The following is a 16556-nucleotide window of genomic DNA, read 5'->3' as shown; positions in this document are numbered from 1 at the left end:
GTTCGGAGGTCACATTTCACACTAAAATCAAATAAAGAAAGAAGTAATAATATTTTTATTTAAAATCTTTGTGTTTTATTTAAACATTTCTTCCACAAATCATCGGGACGTTTTACTTATTTATTTATTTTTTTAAATTCCTCTTATAGCTGCTCGATTCACATTCTCGATCGTATCATTATTAGTGTGATAATATAGCTGCGAGCAGCAGTTATCGGGGTTCAAGCTCTTTAAGCACATGCGCAAAAAGGTATAATGTTTTAATTAGCAAGCCTTGATCATAGATGGAAAAGACTATTAACAGCCAATACAGGCAAATCGCGCAATACACGATCCTTTACGTGAAAAATACGAATGCCCCCCTGGTGGGCCGTGAGTCAAACAGGCCCAGCAAGTTTCGTTCTGATCGGCCTCTGTTAACCTTAGGTACTCAAAGTTCATTGGCTGACGGTGGACATGCTTTTCGAGATGCGTCAATGACAGTCGTGGCCCCTCGGACGAAAACACTGCACTCCAATTTTCAAGTCGATCGGACTACCGGTGAACAGTGGTGGATGAAGTACACAAAATCAAGTACTTGAGTAAAAGTACAGATACGTATTATAAAATATTACTCAAGTGAAAGTATTTAGTGCTCCTTTTCAATTTTACTTGAGTGAAAGTACAAAAGTACTTGATTTTTAATGTACGGTAAGTAAAAAAGTGCTGATTGATGAATGTTTATTTTGTAATTTATATAGGCCACTTATATAATTTAATTTTATATTATATATTTTATATAATCCTATTGCTCAAAATAATTATGTCAAATAGCCAGCACTAGTCAGTATGGATGGAAGATTAGTGGATGCAGATACATACTATTTAATGTGTGTTGACAAACAATATAAATACTGAGGAAACATATAGGGCTAAATACATAACATTGCATATACATAAGAAATTGCTACAGCAGCGGGGAAGATGAACGTGCATGTGTTAATTTAATTTGTGTTAGAGTTGCACGATTGAGAATCAAGATTTTTTGGTTTGTTTGTTTCAAATAGAGATCATGATTCTGAACAGACAACTAAACAAAACTGCGTATAATTATTTACTAGAGGACAAAATATTAATTGCTGCAGTCTATTTAAAAATATTCAATTTAATTTAATTATTTAAAAAATGGGTTTGAATGAATGATTTAATGACTCACTCATAACTACTTCACTTGTTTCCTTACTGGATGAATCTTTTGAACGAATCAATCAATGTCAAATACATTTTACGTCACTTTGGCGCCTCCTAGTTATTTGAAGCAGCAAGTTAGTTTTAAAATGTGATTTGATCTGTTTGAATCAAGATCTCGATCTGTAGACATTAATGTGGACATGTCGCATTAAAGCATTTCAGTGGGCTTAAACAGATCGCCCTTTACAGCAGATTTAGTTCAAAAACAACTGACCTAATTATGATTTTCAGTTACAATAATTTATCCTAAAATTATTAGTAGGCTGGCTTACTGTTCGCCATCATTCGTGCGCGCACTCAGAGGATCCTCCAGTTCTTGGCTAACTTTCAGATTTGTAAATTCATTCACTGAAGAGTCGCTCTGAACGGATCACTGAATCAGTGAGTTGTTGACTCGAGAACAGCTGCAATTCGATCAGTCCAATTCGCGAATTAATTGTGATTTGTGAACCGATTTAACAGGATGATTGAAAAGAATCAGTTCGTGCACGAATCGGACACCGCTTTTGCGTCTCTGAGCATGTGACGATTTCTTCATTTTAAAATAATGAGTAACGATATGTTTTATGAAATGTAGTGGAGTAAAAAGTACGATCTTATGCTTTGGAATGTAGTGAAGTAAAAGTAAAAGTTGCTCAAAATAAAAATACTCGAGTAAAGTATAGATACTTGAAAAATGTACTTAAGTACAGTAACGAATACTTCAAAATACTTTGTTACGGTGCACCACTGCCGGTGAAGTAGTTATAGCTGTTTTCATGTTTTTTTCCTTGTTATAGCGCCACCAAGTGGCCAGTTGGCACGTCCTTTTTCACACAACCACAGAATGAGCTCTTACATAGGCGTGCCAAATTTGGTGAAAATATCTCATTCCGTTCACGAGTTATAGCCATTTTAGTAAAAGTGGCTCCGCCCACTTCGAATGTTTTGGCGGCCCTTAGGGACCGTGAATTGTAATTTCAACTTTTTTTTTTTTTGATAACTATTGACAATCAGACTCCGGAGAATATTGCTACACTGGTTTGGTTCCGATCGGGTCAAAAACCTAAGACTAGTTCGCAAAAGTACGTTTTTCAAAATACCCGAAATTTTCAACGTGCGAATCTGAGCGAATTTCGAACTTTTGACCGCTGTAGCGCCCCCCTCAGGCCGATTGGTTCGAGCCTTGGTGTCATTGTCTGTATGAATACTACCAGCCCTCAAAGTTTCAAGTATCTACGACTTACGGTTTGGTCTGCTCGATCAATTTTAGGGGAGAATGCTACACACTTGAACCCCTAATAATATATTTTATTATTTAGATCAGCATAAATTAAAGCATTATTGGATTTACATTTCCTTTGAAATTTTACTTTTGATTTTGGGATGAAATTGACAGGAGATTCATTCACAAAGACCTCAGATGAACTTTATCATAGTTGTGCATTTGCATTTTCCTGTTTATTTATGAGGATGAGGTTTATTTATTTTACCCTTTCTGTGTATTCACACTGTATATGACCCATGCAATAAGACTCTGTGTCACAATGTGCTCTTATCTTGACTTCTGTATTTGCAGAATGTCTATTTCCATGCAAGGGCAAGTTTTTTGTCTGTCAATCGCTAGGGGACTCCAGCGTGGTGATGCATTGGACACACACTCACTCACAGTCACACACACATACACACGCATCTAGATTAATGTACTGCTCAGGATGTTGCAACCGCAGCAGCCCATCACAGGCAACGGGCCCAGCGCAAGCCGCGGTCTCGGGTTGAGCGTTCACCCGGGAATGCATCCCCTTAACCCGGTGCACCCGCCCTCTCAACACCGCCCCGATGGAGACCCCGCGGGCCTCGAAGCCACCGAAAATGGACACGACAACCGCCGAGACATTGGAGATATACTGCAACAGATCATGACGATCACCGACCAAAGTTTAGACGAAGCTCAAGCAAAGTGAGTTATTTAAAATTATTTTAAAAACTTACAAGTTTAGCATTGCGCTAACGGTCGCGTGAGACAAGGGTATACTAAAACCAGATAGTAATCTATAATCTAACATTTTTAAATGACATCACACACGTTAATTTGCACAAACTCACTTTTATTTGATATTTAAGAAGACTTAATATATAAAAAAGTTAAACAAGTATTAGAATGTGTGCTGAAGTTCACGGTCTTAGCCGCTATTGTTTACGTTTTTCTTGACTTGAAACAAACTCTTTATCTTTAGTTTTGCGATACATGTGTCCCAAAATAATGATTCGCGGTTAGATGTGCTAAAATCGAATCACTTACATTTATTTTATTACTTAAGTAACTTTATTTTTATTCATTCCACAATAGCACAAATCACTGCTTGAAGCTAAAATGCTAATGTGCCAGGAGAATCGGCATGGTAAACGAGTATTTAATACAATAAAAAGAACTCATTTATATAAAAGTGGGGTTGTGAAGTATTTTATTTTCTGTAGCGAGACGATTTCAACGTTTATATATTTAATGCGAGCCTTATTGTCACAAAGGTAGCATGCTAATGTTAGCTAACTGACTTTTGTTTGTTGTTTTGTGACAGAAAACACGCTTTAAACTGTCATCGGATGAAACCGGCTTTATTCAGCGTCCTGTGCGAAATTAAAGAGAAAACTGGTGAGTAATGAGCATGCATTTTGTTGTAAAAGTGGTAAATATCATAACTGTAACTTTATAATTGCTTTAAAAGTTGGCAGTGGATTCAGCACAGGCGCCATGTTCTGCAAGAACAAAGCCAGACAGTGTATACCTCATAAAAATACAAATAAATCCAACATTTTTTTCCTAAATAATCACTTGTATTAATTCTAGTATCTAAATATATTCTCACACCCCATCGTTTGCATGCAATGCACAATTATTTGAATGTTAGAATTGCAGTATTTACACAACAATGGCATAATGATAATGTGTCTGTCCAGCTTCTAAAAATAAAGTAAATCAAATGTTGCTCTCAAATAATAACCATTTCATACCAAAACCTATTTTAAATCATATTATTTGCATGTTATACCCAATTATTTGCATGCATTAGAAATGTTGACCACATGAAGACCACATTTTTAGTTCTTAACCAAATAAATGTTTTTGCACAAAAGTATCAAGCAATATAATCTCAAACCCTGTTATTTGTATGTGATACCACTTTTGTGTGCATGTGTAAGGATAGCTGTGCATCAATAAAATGGTAATTGGCTTGTATGAAAACTAAACTGCAAAATATTGATCTTTACTTCCTCCAATATATCAACACAAACCCTTCTATTTGCTCGCAAGAATTAAACAATAATGTTTACGTAATGGCTTTGGTTTGTATGAAGACTAAGTTTAGGAAATCCCATAAGAGGACTAAAATGTTTACTGTGATGGTTAGTAATTAAATGGCTTGGCGCCTAATGGAGTCTTTTAATTTCCGTGGTCTGGCACGCTCCCGTGGCATTGCATGCTGTGTGTCATCAATCATACAGTACTGCCGTACACTGGTTATTGCACAAGGCTGTCTTGAAACACTGACCTTCACATTGTAAAGTATATAAATAAAAACTCTTCTAGTTGGGGTATGTGTAATAGAAGAAAGCAGCACTTAAGTGTGGTTGCAAGCAGTGATGACACAGGAACTGACAAAATGACTCATCCTGCTCAGTGTTTTGCCCTTGACTGAAGCACTTAACCTTGTGATTATACTAATGATTAGAGTGTGATGGAAATTAATTCAAATTTATCTCGTATTTATCTTGACTGCCATTACAGTATCTGACACCCTTTTAAAGGGGACCTATTATGCCTCTTTCACAAGATGTAATATAAGTCTCTGGTGTCTCCAGAATGTGTCTGTGAAGTTTCAGCTCAAAATACCCCACAGATCATTTATTATAGTTTGTTAAATTTGCCCCATTTGGGTGTGAGCAAAAACACGCCGTTTTTGTGTGTGTCCCTTTAAATGCAAATGAGCTGCTGCTCCCGGCCCCCTTTCCAGAAGAGGGCGGAGCTTTAACAGCTCGCGCTTCGGTCGCTCAACAACAACAAAGCTGGAGAATCTCACGCAGACAAAATGAGGATTGTCAGTAACGGTGTTCAGCCTTACATTGCTCAAACCGGAGTCGACACTGATGGAGAGACTCAGGAAGAAGTTACAACTTTTAGACGTTTCTGAATGGTTAGTGGATAAATTTATGTAGTTGCTGTGGAGTTGATTCAACTCATCCACTAGCATGTGCCGTCATGTTAATCTTTTGTGCAAATCCAGCGTTGAATTGACCCTCGTCCGGTGTAAAATGACGGCATGGTCAACAACACTCTACTACAACAACTCTTCCTCTTCTCTAAAGCAGCCCAACATTGCCCCGCCCCCTTTGTTGTGTGTTCTCGAGGGCGGGGTTTATGTAAATTTTAGGGTTTGTGATGTCACTAACCCAGGAAGAAGCTCGTTGTAGTCGATTTCTGTAAAAGAAAATATCTCCCTTTGCATTGAACTTTGAGCGTTGTAACTTTGCAGATGTTGTTTATGCTCAAACAGCAACATTACACACTAACTAAAGTTAAAAAGTGAAATCATAATCAAGGATCCCTTTAATAAGTATAGTTTTGGCATGAAAATAAGCATCTATGTTAAATATATTAATGTATGAATTTCTTCTCTCAGGTCTCTCCATGAGAAACGCTCAGGAGGAGGAGCCTCCAGACCCACAGCTCGTGCGATTGGACAACATGCTGCTGGCCGAAGGCGTGGCCGGTCCAGAGAAGGGGGGCGGAGCCGCCGCTGCGGTCTCTGCGGCGACCAGCTCTGGCGGGATGTCACCTGACAGCTCATTGGAGCACTCCGACTATAAAAGCAAGTTGAGCCAAATTCGGAACATTTACCACACAGAGCTGGAAAAATACGAGCAGGTACATATCGCTGCCGTCTTGCTGGGTAGCCACGCCCCCTCAGGGAAATCTCATTGGTCCAAAATCCTGCTTCGCAAAGCTGTAAATATCTTGGTTCCGGAAGTACTCATTCCATTCATTTTCCTGAACCAAACTATGAGGTGAATCACATCCTTACAAACTTTGATTTGAAGAGGAAAGAATTAAAAATCGGGACAAAAAGATAAAGGTACAAGACTGTGTGCTTAACTGCTTTAATGAGGGAAAGAACTACAATCCCATGAAGCATTGCGAATGACATAATTGATTTAAAAACGATGGAGAAACTGTTGATTTTAAAGATTCGAGTAGTTTGAGAGCGTAGCTAGACATTCATAGTGCTTAATGGAAGTGGGCGGGCTATTTGCTTGTTTTGATTCTGTGATTGGTGGAGGTTTCTCTGCAGAATTATGGGGAATGTAGTTTTTCATCAGCACTTTTTTCTTTGCTTTTTTTAATAAGTTGAAATAATGCTGGTTGGTGGCTTCAACAAAAGCACATGCCGTCGATTAACAACTAGCTCACAGTCGGCTGTCTTTAACGGTTTATTATTTCAAAATGGAGAAAATGAATGGGATTTTTATTTCTGGAACCCGACTTTTGCATTCTGTTGAGCTTGAGCTTAAAATTCAACATGATTTGTTGTTTTGTGTCAGTTTGCACAGCGTCTGATGCACTTTGACACATGTTTCTGAATGGAGCTGGTTTCTAATCTCATTGCTGTTTACAGGCCTGCAGTGAGTTCACTACCCATGTCATGAACCTGCTGAGGGAGCAGTCGCGCACCCGGCCCGTGTCTCCGCGCGAGATCGAGCGCATGGTGGCCATCATCCACCGCAAGTTCAGCTCCATTCAGACGCAGCTCAAGCAGAGCACCTGTGAAGCGGTCATGATACTGCGCTCACGCTTTCTGGACGCCAGGTGCGTTCGCCAGTCATCGTGAAACACATCGTGTGATATTGCATTTTTGCTGTAGTGTAGGGCTGCAGAGTTTGGCCAAAAACTTTGGAATTATATATCAATATAGCTATATAATAATATTATTATTATTATTATTATTATTATTATTATTAATATTATTATTACTACTAAATGTAAATAAAAAATTACTCAAAAACAAAATTTTTCTAAAATAAAAAAAATTATTTTAAGAAAAATAATATAATTTTATTTTGCATTACAACTGTGAAATTACAACACTAATATTTATAAATAAAATATTTACAATATTTTAATATAAAATATTTAAAAACGAATATTATTTATTTATTTTTAATAGAAATTGCGAGTGTGTATTTTTTTTTTTTCCTTTTAAATTTGGTTTGCTCTGTTTGTTTGTAGGTCTGTAGGTCGGCCAAAATTTTGGAATTATATATCAAAATAGCTGTATAATAATAATAATAATAATAATAATTATAATTATTATTATTATTATTATTATTACTAAATGTAAATATATACATTACTCAATAAAAACAAAATAATAAATATTGCTAAAATAAAAAAAAATTAAGAAAAATATTATAAAAATTTTATTTTACATTACAACAGTAAAATTACAATATTAACATTTTTAAATAAAATATCTAAAATATTTTAATATAAAATGTTTAAAAACTAAAATGTACTTTATTTATTTTTAAAGAAGTTGTGATTTGTGATTTTAAAAAATTGCTATATCATAATAATAATAATAATTATTATTATTATTATTATTACTAAATGTAAATATAAAAATTACACAACAAAACAATAAGAAATATTGCTAAAATAAAAAAAGATTATTTGAGAAAAAATATAATAATTTCATTTTACATTACTGTAAAATTCTATCATAATAACAATATTATTATTATTACTAAATATAAAACTTACTCAAAACAAAATAATGCTAAATATAGTAATATTATTATTTTACTTTACATTATAACTGTAAAATTACAATGCTAATATTTATAAATAAAATATTTAATATAATATATAATAATATAATATAAATATTTTAAACTAATATTTATTATTTTTATTTATTTATTTTAAAATAGAAATTGCCATTGTGATTTAAAAAATTGGTTTGCTGTGGGTTTTTTTTTGTAGGGCTGCACAGTTTGGCCAAAATTTTGGAATTATATATCAATGTAGCTATATAATAATAATAGTAATAATAATAATAATAATAATTACTAAATGTAAATATAAAACGTTGATAAGAAATATTACTAAAATTAAAAAATTGATCATTTAAGAAAAATAATATAACTATTATAATTTTTCTTACATTACAACTGTAAAATTACAATACTATTATTTATGACTGTCTTAATTTCTTCATTTTCAGACATTAAACCATCAAACTTCTATTTTGACAGAAAACCGCAGGAAACCCCTGAAAGCTTGTCTTTTGTTAATAAATGCGTTTATTTCGATTAATCGTGCAGCCCTACACGAATGAATCACGATCAGAAACTACATTTTGTTTTCTTCATTCAAATGAGACAAATATTTGACTCTGAAATTCTCTTGCTTTGTCAGACGCAAGCGGCGTAATTTCAGTAAACAGGCTACAGAGGTGCTGAACGAGTATTTCTATTCACATCTATCGAACCCTTACCCGAGCGAGGAGGCCAAAGAAGAGCTGGCCAAGAACTGCGGTATCACTGTGTCTCAGGTAAGAGCTCCTCTATCACATCTGTTTACTAGGCTGCTTTCCCATGAGCCTTTGAGATCGCCTGGCTCTCGGCGCACTACGGGAGCGTCCGGTCATCAGAGGGATATCGGTTTCATTTTGGCTCTGAAATCGTGACAGGTGTCCAACTGGTTTGGCAACAAGAGGATTCGCTATAAGAAGAACATTGGGAAGTTCCAGGAAGAGGCCAATCTGTACGCCATGAAGACGGCCCTAGGGGCGACACAGAGCGAGGAATCACCCCACACTCCAAACTCCACTGGTTAGTTCAATTTTAATGACTTTCTGTTAGGATGATCAGTTTTGTGTAATGCTATAGCAAAACTTTAACAGTAAAATGTATGTAAATGTTTAGTTTTCTCATAGAAATGCACCAAAGATCTAATGAAATTCATCAGCAGCTGTAGTCATGATGAGGTATTTATACACAACTGAGTGTCGTACCTCTCGTTCCTCCAGGTTCAGGGTCGTTCTCGCTGTCGGGGTCAGCTGACTGCTTCCTAGGAGTTCCTCCAATGAACGGAGAGCAGCCTCCCTATCACATGGGGGCTCAGGTATGACTCTCTCGAGCTCCACATTACTGCGCCTCTGCTGCATGTCATCATGCATGTGTGTTAGGATCTCACTGCTTCTGTGACATCAGAGGGAGTTAGGGGTGTAACGCTACACGTATTTGTACCGGAAAACTCCAGGATGTGTCTTTCAGTTCGGTACGCATTCTGAATTTATGACCCCTTTATTAACCCCTTAAGCCCTGAGGGTATTTTTTTTTTTTTTCCTGAGTGACACACAAAGTAAAGACTCGTAAGAGAGTCAAAACGAAACTTTTTTTCAATTTAAAAATAAATAACTTAATTAAATTTGGACATTTTCACGCTGAGAAACTGCAAAAAAAAAAAAAAAGTGGGAAAAAAGGGAAAATTTACATATCTTTCTAATTTAAAATGGAATATCTCATCTAGCGGGTTCATTCTTTTTTGGTGATGTTCCTCTATATGTGAGCTGTATTTGGATCAAATTTTGTGGTTATCGCATAAAGAAATCAAAAGTTACAGCATTTGGAACCAAGGTAGCCTTTTTGTTTATCCATTGGCGCCCCCTGATGGGCATTTTTAAAATCGTTCTTTCACGTGAAGTAGCTCGTGATCGGCACATGGGATTATTTAGATCTTGGACTCATTTCAATCGGGAGAATCCACTGTAAGTAATAATGTGCCGTTTTCTACAATCTATGCATGTTTCATGAAGTTATAAGCTAAAATGACACATGAAAGCTATTTTAGTTTGAGTTAGCATCTGCGCCTGTGGGGTTTTAATTGCGTAATCAATATCTCGTGATCGGTTTATTGGATTATGCTGATGTTGGACTCACTTAATCATGAGAATCTGCTGTAAATAAATAATGATGTCCAATTTTCCACAATTGAAGCATTTTTCATGAATTTACGAGCCAAAACGTGACACAAATGCCACATCGGTTTATTATTTACATATGGGTCTTGCGGGGCTTCATGTACAAAAACTCGCTCAAGTTTAGTCAAAGCCCAAAACATGATTATGATTGTTGTACTCTACTCCGTGAGACCTTTCAAATGACATATAACACATGATTATCAGATTCTTTTGACACATTGGAGTACAAAGTACAAAAAAAATTAATAAATCATGATTTTTTTTTTTTTTTTTTATATAGCAAAAAACTCAACTTAATCAAAGTGGCTACAGTGGAACTGTAAAGTTCACACTCTAAGCTTTCAAATGACACCTATTTTTTGATCATCAAGGGGGTTGGGTTCACTTCGGACTTAATGGGTTAAAAAGAAAAACATGGTTTGTTTTTTCCTCTGCTGTACTGCAAAACTGGGGCCGGCACTGAACAGTCATTTTTGTGTAGCGTTACACCCCTAGACGAGAGGCAGTGATGTGATTTTGTGTGTTTGCTTTGCCTAAATGTCCTTTTCCTCTCTCTCTCTGGTAGGACGCTCAATCACGCTTCTCAGAAAGACTCTATAGTACCAGAGAGAGCCGGGTGAGGAGCTCATTTCACGCTCGTGTCTGTGATCTGTCCGTCTTACACGCGCATCACTGTGATCTGTACTCGCTTATCATAGTTTGCAAGGATTCACTTGCTCTGTTGATTATAACTGAGGCCTGTTCACATCAAGAGCGACGTTTGGCACATGATTTTTATTTTATGAGAAACATTCACACAAATGAACAGAGGTGAATCGCACATATATGGTCTTGCATACAAAATACAACCTCTGAGTGGAAGTGTCCAGAAAAATGCTTTATAAATGTAAAAATTTCACTCACTTTAAATGAGTGTGAAATAGGAATATATCTTGGTGTAATGATAATAGTAGCAGGGTTGTTATTGTGACTCAGGGGCCGTTTACATGACACTGTTTTCTAAAAACTGAAAACTTTTTATGCGTTTTGGCCGGTCATTTACACGACAGTGGCGTTTTGGTGGCCTGAAATGCAAACTTTTGAAAACAGGTTTCAAAGTGCAAGTTTTTGAAAAGTCTGTGTAAACAACAAAAACACCAATCTGTGAAAACGATGACGTCACGTAAATGCGTATAACATGTTCAGTCTATAGTGTTTCATCGCCATCTAATGGCCTGACAGCAGAATACAAGCGTTTTTAGTCGTTTTCACGGATTTGTGTGAATGGGGATCGTTTTGACAATGGAGTCGTCTGTACGCGGAAAACTCAAAGGAAAAACTTCTCCGTTTTCATCATATCGTTGTCATGTAAACGTGCTCTTAAACTATTAAAAACATTTGTTATTTGAAAAAAAATTTAAATATAAATATTAGTTGAAAAACTTGAACTAAACAAAAATTAGGAATGTTGCCTTTTGCAATAAATTGAAATAAGTTGAAGTTGAAGCACTAAAATTATTAACTGGAAATAAATAAATAACTGAAACCTAAATTGCTATTTAAAAAAAATAAAATAAAATGGCAAAAGCACAGAGTGAAATGACCTAAAAATTAAACTAAAATTAACATGAAAACTAAAAATATAAAAATAAAACCTAATTTAAAATATTAACCTTAAATAGCACTGAATAGTAGTGGTCTATTATTTATAATAGAATAAAAACAATAAAGTGCTTAAATGTAATGTTTAAATGTAATTTATTATTATTATTATTATTATTATTAAATGTAAAGTATTATCTGATAAAAAGATTTTACTTGCTTTAAATGAGTGTATATAATAGGAATATATCTATAATTATGACATATTAGTAATAAAATAAAGTTGTGGTAAATGTTTAAATTAAATTATTTTTATTATATATATTATTTCACTTGTGTTTAATAAGTGTGAATTATGAATATATCTTGGTATAATGATAACAGTGGTCTAGTATTAGTTATAAAAATAATAAACGAGAAAGATTACTCGGCAGCCCACTGGTGTTTTTAATCATATTTAATGATGTTCTTTATTAATGTTGTGCGCCATTTTAAAATATGATAATCTTCTATTTATTAAAAGATGAAATCATTGCATTTACATTATGAGTTCTGCAGTGAAATCAATACATTTATGTCCATAAAACAGATTCAGTGTGTTCAGGCAAACGCTTCTGTGTACGAAGTCTACAACAAACACCAAAATATCATGTTATTCCCACCTAAACTTGACCTTTAACCTTCACGCTCACTGTGAATAGGCCTGTAAGTGTTTTAGACGTGTTCAGAGAGGATGTCGTTGGTTTTTGTGGTTTTAACAGCGGTTTTCTCTTTCTCCAGACTAACGGTAACTGGCAGGAGCAGAACACGCCGCCCTCCGCCGCTTCACCCGGATCCGATCACTCCGACAACTCTGACTGATGACCCCGAGGACAGACGAACGACGAAAGAATGATGGTCACTCTTCTACCCAACTGCAGTTTCAGTTTTTCTTGTTTGTTTTTTTACTTTTGTTATTATTATTATTATTATTATTATTATTATTGGACTTCACATTGAGCCTCATTCATGAAACACAAGCAGAGTTTTTCAGTGTAAATCATTCATAAAATATTCTTACAAAAATTGTCATGTTCCATTCAATGTGATAATCTACATAAGAATGGGCCTCATTCATAAAACATGAGCAGAGTGAATTTTTTCCGTAAATTGTTCATAAAATGAATTCAATACGTGAATATATATGTGTGTGTGTGTGTGTATATATATATATATATATATATATATATATATATATATACACACACACACACACACAGTATATTGGTTCAGCTTTTGTTTCATGAATAAGGCCGTTTCTCCGTTTGGATGAATGAGTGTTTGTGAGACAGAAGAGCTGGATGAGATCATGGCTTTTAGTATTTTATTCTAGTTTTATTTTACACGTTTCCACTACATCACAACTTCCACTATTTGTTACTGCAATATCTGGGTGTTGAAAGGGGAACTTTTTAACCTGCATTAAGACTGCTTTCATTATAGCTATATTATTATTGTTATTATCACTGCTCTATATTGTTTATTCAAAGCTCAGATAGAATTGGCTTGGGTGAAGGGGGCAATAGAGAAAAATCCAAAGATTGTGTTTTGTGTGTGTGTGCGTGTGAGTTTCTCTTTTTTACTGGGTTTGTGTATGTATCAATTATATGAATGAGGTGCGTTTGCTGTCTTTATTTACCGTTTGAATGAGTATATCAACAGTGCTGTCTTTTTCTCTGTACAGTGAAACACCTGTATTCTCTACCTCTTTTACAATAAAGACTGTCTGTGTACACATTCATCACTGGCACCTAAATGTTGTTTTCCTAAGCAAGTGATCCGTTTCACCTTTATCTGAGTATTTGCATTTTCAGTGCTGCGTGAACGTTTCAAAAACACGTTTGTGGAACAGTTTGGCTCACTCTCATTCAAAAGAAGTCTCTTCTGCTCATCAAGGCTGCATTTATCTGATCAAAAATACAGTAAAAATTGTGAAATATTTTTACAATTTAAAACAGCTGTTTTCTATGTGAATATATTGTAAAATATAATTTATTCCTGTGATCAAAGCTGAATTTTCAGTCTTCAGTGTCACATGATCCTTCAGAAATCATTCTAATATGCTGATTTGCTTTTCAAGAAACATTTCTGATTATTATCAGTGTTGAAAACAGTCGTGCTGCTTCTGTGGAAACTGATACTGTGTCACTTGATCAATTTAATGCGTCCTTGCTGAATAAAAAGTATATAAAAGTTTACAGTATATCTGCAGCAAGATTATATCTGGCACTTGCAACCCATTTTACTTCAGTAATCTGATTAATTTTACAGTGAAATGTTATTTGGTAATGTTTGACTGGGGGATATCAGTGGCATTGGATTTCATGAAAGTAGCGTCTTACAAAAGTGTGAAAGAAAGTTTGATTACCAACAATGGCATTGTGTAAAATATACATTTTTTTTAGGTGTAATTGAAAACATTAGTTGGTGAATATTTGAAACCTTACAAAAAACGATGAAATAAAAGAAATATATATAATAGGGTAAATTGCATGAAATCTTTGAACATGTTCGAATCATATTTTGACCTTAAATCAAAATAAATAAGGAATTGTGATTTTAGTACAGACAATTAAGCATTGTTATGATTCATTAGGATACATAACATTATAATAAATGATAATATTATTTTATTTACATGAGGCTTAAGCAATAATGTGTTGTATTAAGTAAAACATCTAAACATATTACAGTCATGAGATATTAATTAAGGAGGAAAACGGCATTTTTCAGGCTGGATCAAGCTAACGCGCATGCGCAGTCCAAAGCACATGTCTAGAACCGGAGCTTCTAACTGTGCGCTCACACTGACGCCAACAAGAGCATCAAAATTCGCTCTGGCTGCCCTGCCGCCAACGCTGTACTGTGCATTCAGACTGCCGCCGGCGGGAGTGTCAAAGTAACAGTCAGCCAATCAGAATGTAGAAGTCCTCCGCTTGAGAGGATTCCAGAGAACAAATTGCTTAGCGGGAGAAATTAATGATAAATGTCATTAGGCTTAAATATATAGTGCATACATATTTATATAGTAGCCTAATAATATATATTTATGTAGTAAATGTATAGGCATACAGCTATGCAATTTCAGACATGGCATGCAAACGGTGTCAGACACCTTGGTCCACACATCATTTTTCTTATTTATACCCCTGTACGCAAACAGGGACACACGTCGTATATTATTGGGAAACCCGCCACGGCAATTATCCACCTCTTCTCCGTTTTGCTTGGGAACTAATGTTTGGTTGGAACCAAAGTTTACACGACTGCGTTCTCTGGAATCTTCTCAAGCGGAGGACCTCTATATTCCGATTGGTTGCCGCCGAACCGTGTCATAGCTCATTACCATAAAGTTGACCCGTACTTGTGATTTCAACTCTCCTCGACGCGCCGCGCCGGCTCACATTGAAAATGAATGACTTCCTGTCACTTTGACGCTCTCGGCGGAAGCGGTGTGAACGCACGGTAACGGCTGCTGCAGTGACGCGATAACTTTACCAATCGGTGATTGGCTCTTATTTAGAAGGCGGGAGTTATTCCGCCATATTGCGCGTTACACTTTCTCCAGTGTTGCCAAGTCCGCGGTTTTCCCGCGGAATTGGGCTACTTTTACACTGTTTCCGCGGGTTGTTTTTCATGTCCGCGGGTTGAATCGAGCACAAATAAGGTGATATTTAGCCCCTGGAATGCAAATTTTACCAGGGGAGCCCCGCCAAAAACGCGGATTTTACCCCCCGGAACACGATTTTTACCGTGTGACCCCCCCTGAAATGCGATTGGGCTAGTTTTGAGGAGCAATTTGGCGGCTTTTGTTGTGAAAACCTGGCAAACCCTGACTTTCTCCCATTCATAATAATACGAGTGCACCGTCTTTCTATAAGCTGTACACAGTCCGCCATGTTTATCTCCTCACCAGAGCATTTATCAGCAGCATTCAAGTATTTTCTGTTTTTCTTTTCTTGTGTGGTTCATATTAACAGCATATACAGCTGTATATACACAGATCTAATATACACATGCGATTTCTTCCCTTGTTGTTTACTTTCACAGACATAACCGACTGTGTTTATGTGAACTTTGTGTGTTTTTGACACAACCTTGTGTGTATTTTGCAGTTTAAGCGCAATAAGACGTGTAAGAGAAATCATTTTATTAGCTCATCTGACAGCCATCTTTCTGTGCGTGCTTCAGATGTGTGCGCTCAGAAAACCATATATCAGAAGTTTAAACTGTTACGGCTTTAAAACGCATGCAGATAATAAACGTTCATGATGATGAAGAACTGCAATGTCACGTGCTTGTGATCGCGATATAGATGATAATCAAAACCAAACAGATGTTTTGGCAGAGTGAGTATTCGAGGCATGCACGATCTGTACAGGCTCTGCCCTCTTCTGGAAAGGGGGCGGGGAGCAGCAGCTCATTTGCATTTAAAGATACATGCACGAAAAAAGCATTTTTCCTTCCACTCAAAAATGGGTATACAACATGCTATAATAAATGATCTGTGTGGTATTTTGAGCTGAAACTTCACAGACACATTCTGGGGATAAGCTTTATTTTCTTTATACATATTTCAATTGCTTTTTATATTGGGGTGAGAACATGTTTTCCTGAGACTCGGCCAATAATATTACAAAAGCAGACTATTTTATAGTCTGTAAAATGATATGACACATTGTAAAC

General features: G+C 35.8%; 2 protein-coding genes across 5 annotated transcripts in view; one reads left to right on the top strand and one right to left on the bottom strand.

The window, feature by feature from the left end:
* Positions 1–2811: 2811 nt before the first annotated feature.
* Positions 2812–13611, top strand: pbx2 (pre-B-cell leukemia homeobox 2). 2 transcript variants are annotated; one of them, XM_051864607.1, is made up of 9 exons: positions 2812–3169; positions 3789–3862; positions 5889–6133; positions 6882–7072; positions 8684–8819; positions 8958–9099; positions 9297–9391; positions 10816–10866; positions 12612–13611. In XM_051864607.1, exons 1-9 carry the CDS (start codon positions 2925–2927, stop codon positions 12690–12692), a joined length of 1260 nt encoding a protein of 419 aa, XP_051720567.1. In that variant the 5' UTR covers positions 2812–2924; the 3' UTR covers positions 12693–13611. The 2 variants fall into 2 exon arrangements, with proteins under 2 accessions (XP_051720567.1, XP_051720568.1); XM_051864608.1 differs by lacking the exon at positions 10816–10866 and having other exon boundaries at positions 2814–3169.
* A 2800-nt stretch (positions 13612–16411) lies between these two features.
* notchl (notch receptor, like) overlaps positions 16412–16556 on the bottom strand; it is a 15601-nt gene continuing 15456 nt past the window's right edge. For all 3 annotated transcript variants that reach the window (XM_051864599.1, XM_051864598.1, XM_051864600.1), the window contains one exon: positions 16412–16556. This exon is cut by the window's right edge and continues 557 nt beyond it. The gene's annotated coding sequence lies outside the window, so the exon portion shown is untranslated.

Source organism: Ctenopharyngodon idella, chromosome 16, assembly GCF_019924925.1.
Source record: "Ctenopharyngodon idella isolate HZGC_01 chromosome 16, HZGC01, whole genome shotgun sequence".
Lineage (NCBI taxonomy): Eukaryota > Metazoa > Chordata > Actinopteri > Cypriniformes > Xenocyprididae > Ctenopharyngodon > Ctenopharyngodon idella.
The sequence above is the reverse complement of the archived record's forward strand: the minus strand, read 5'-3'. Positions and strand labels throughout refer to the sequence as shown.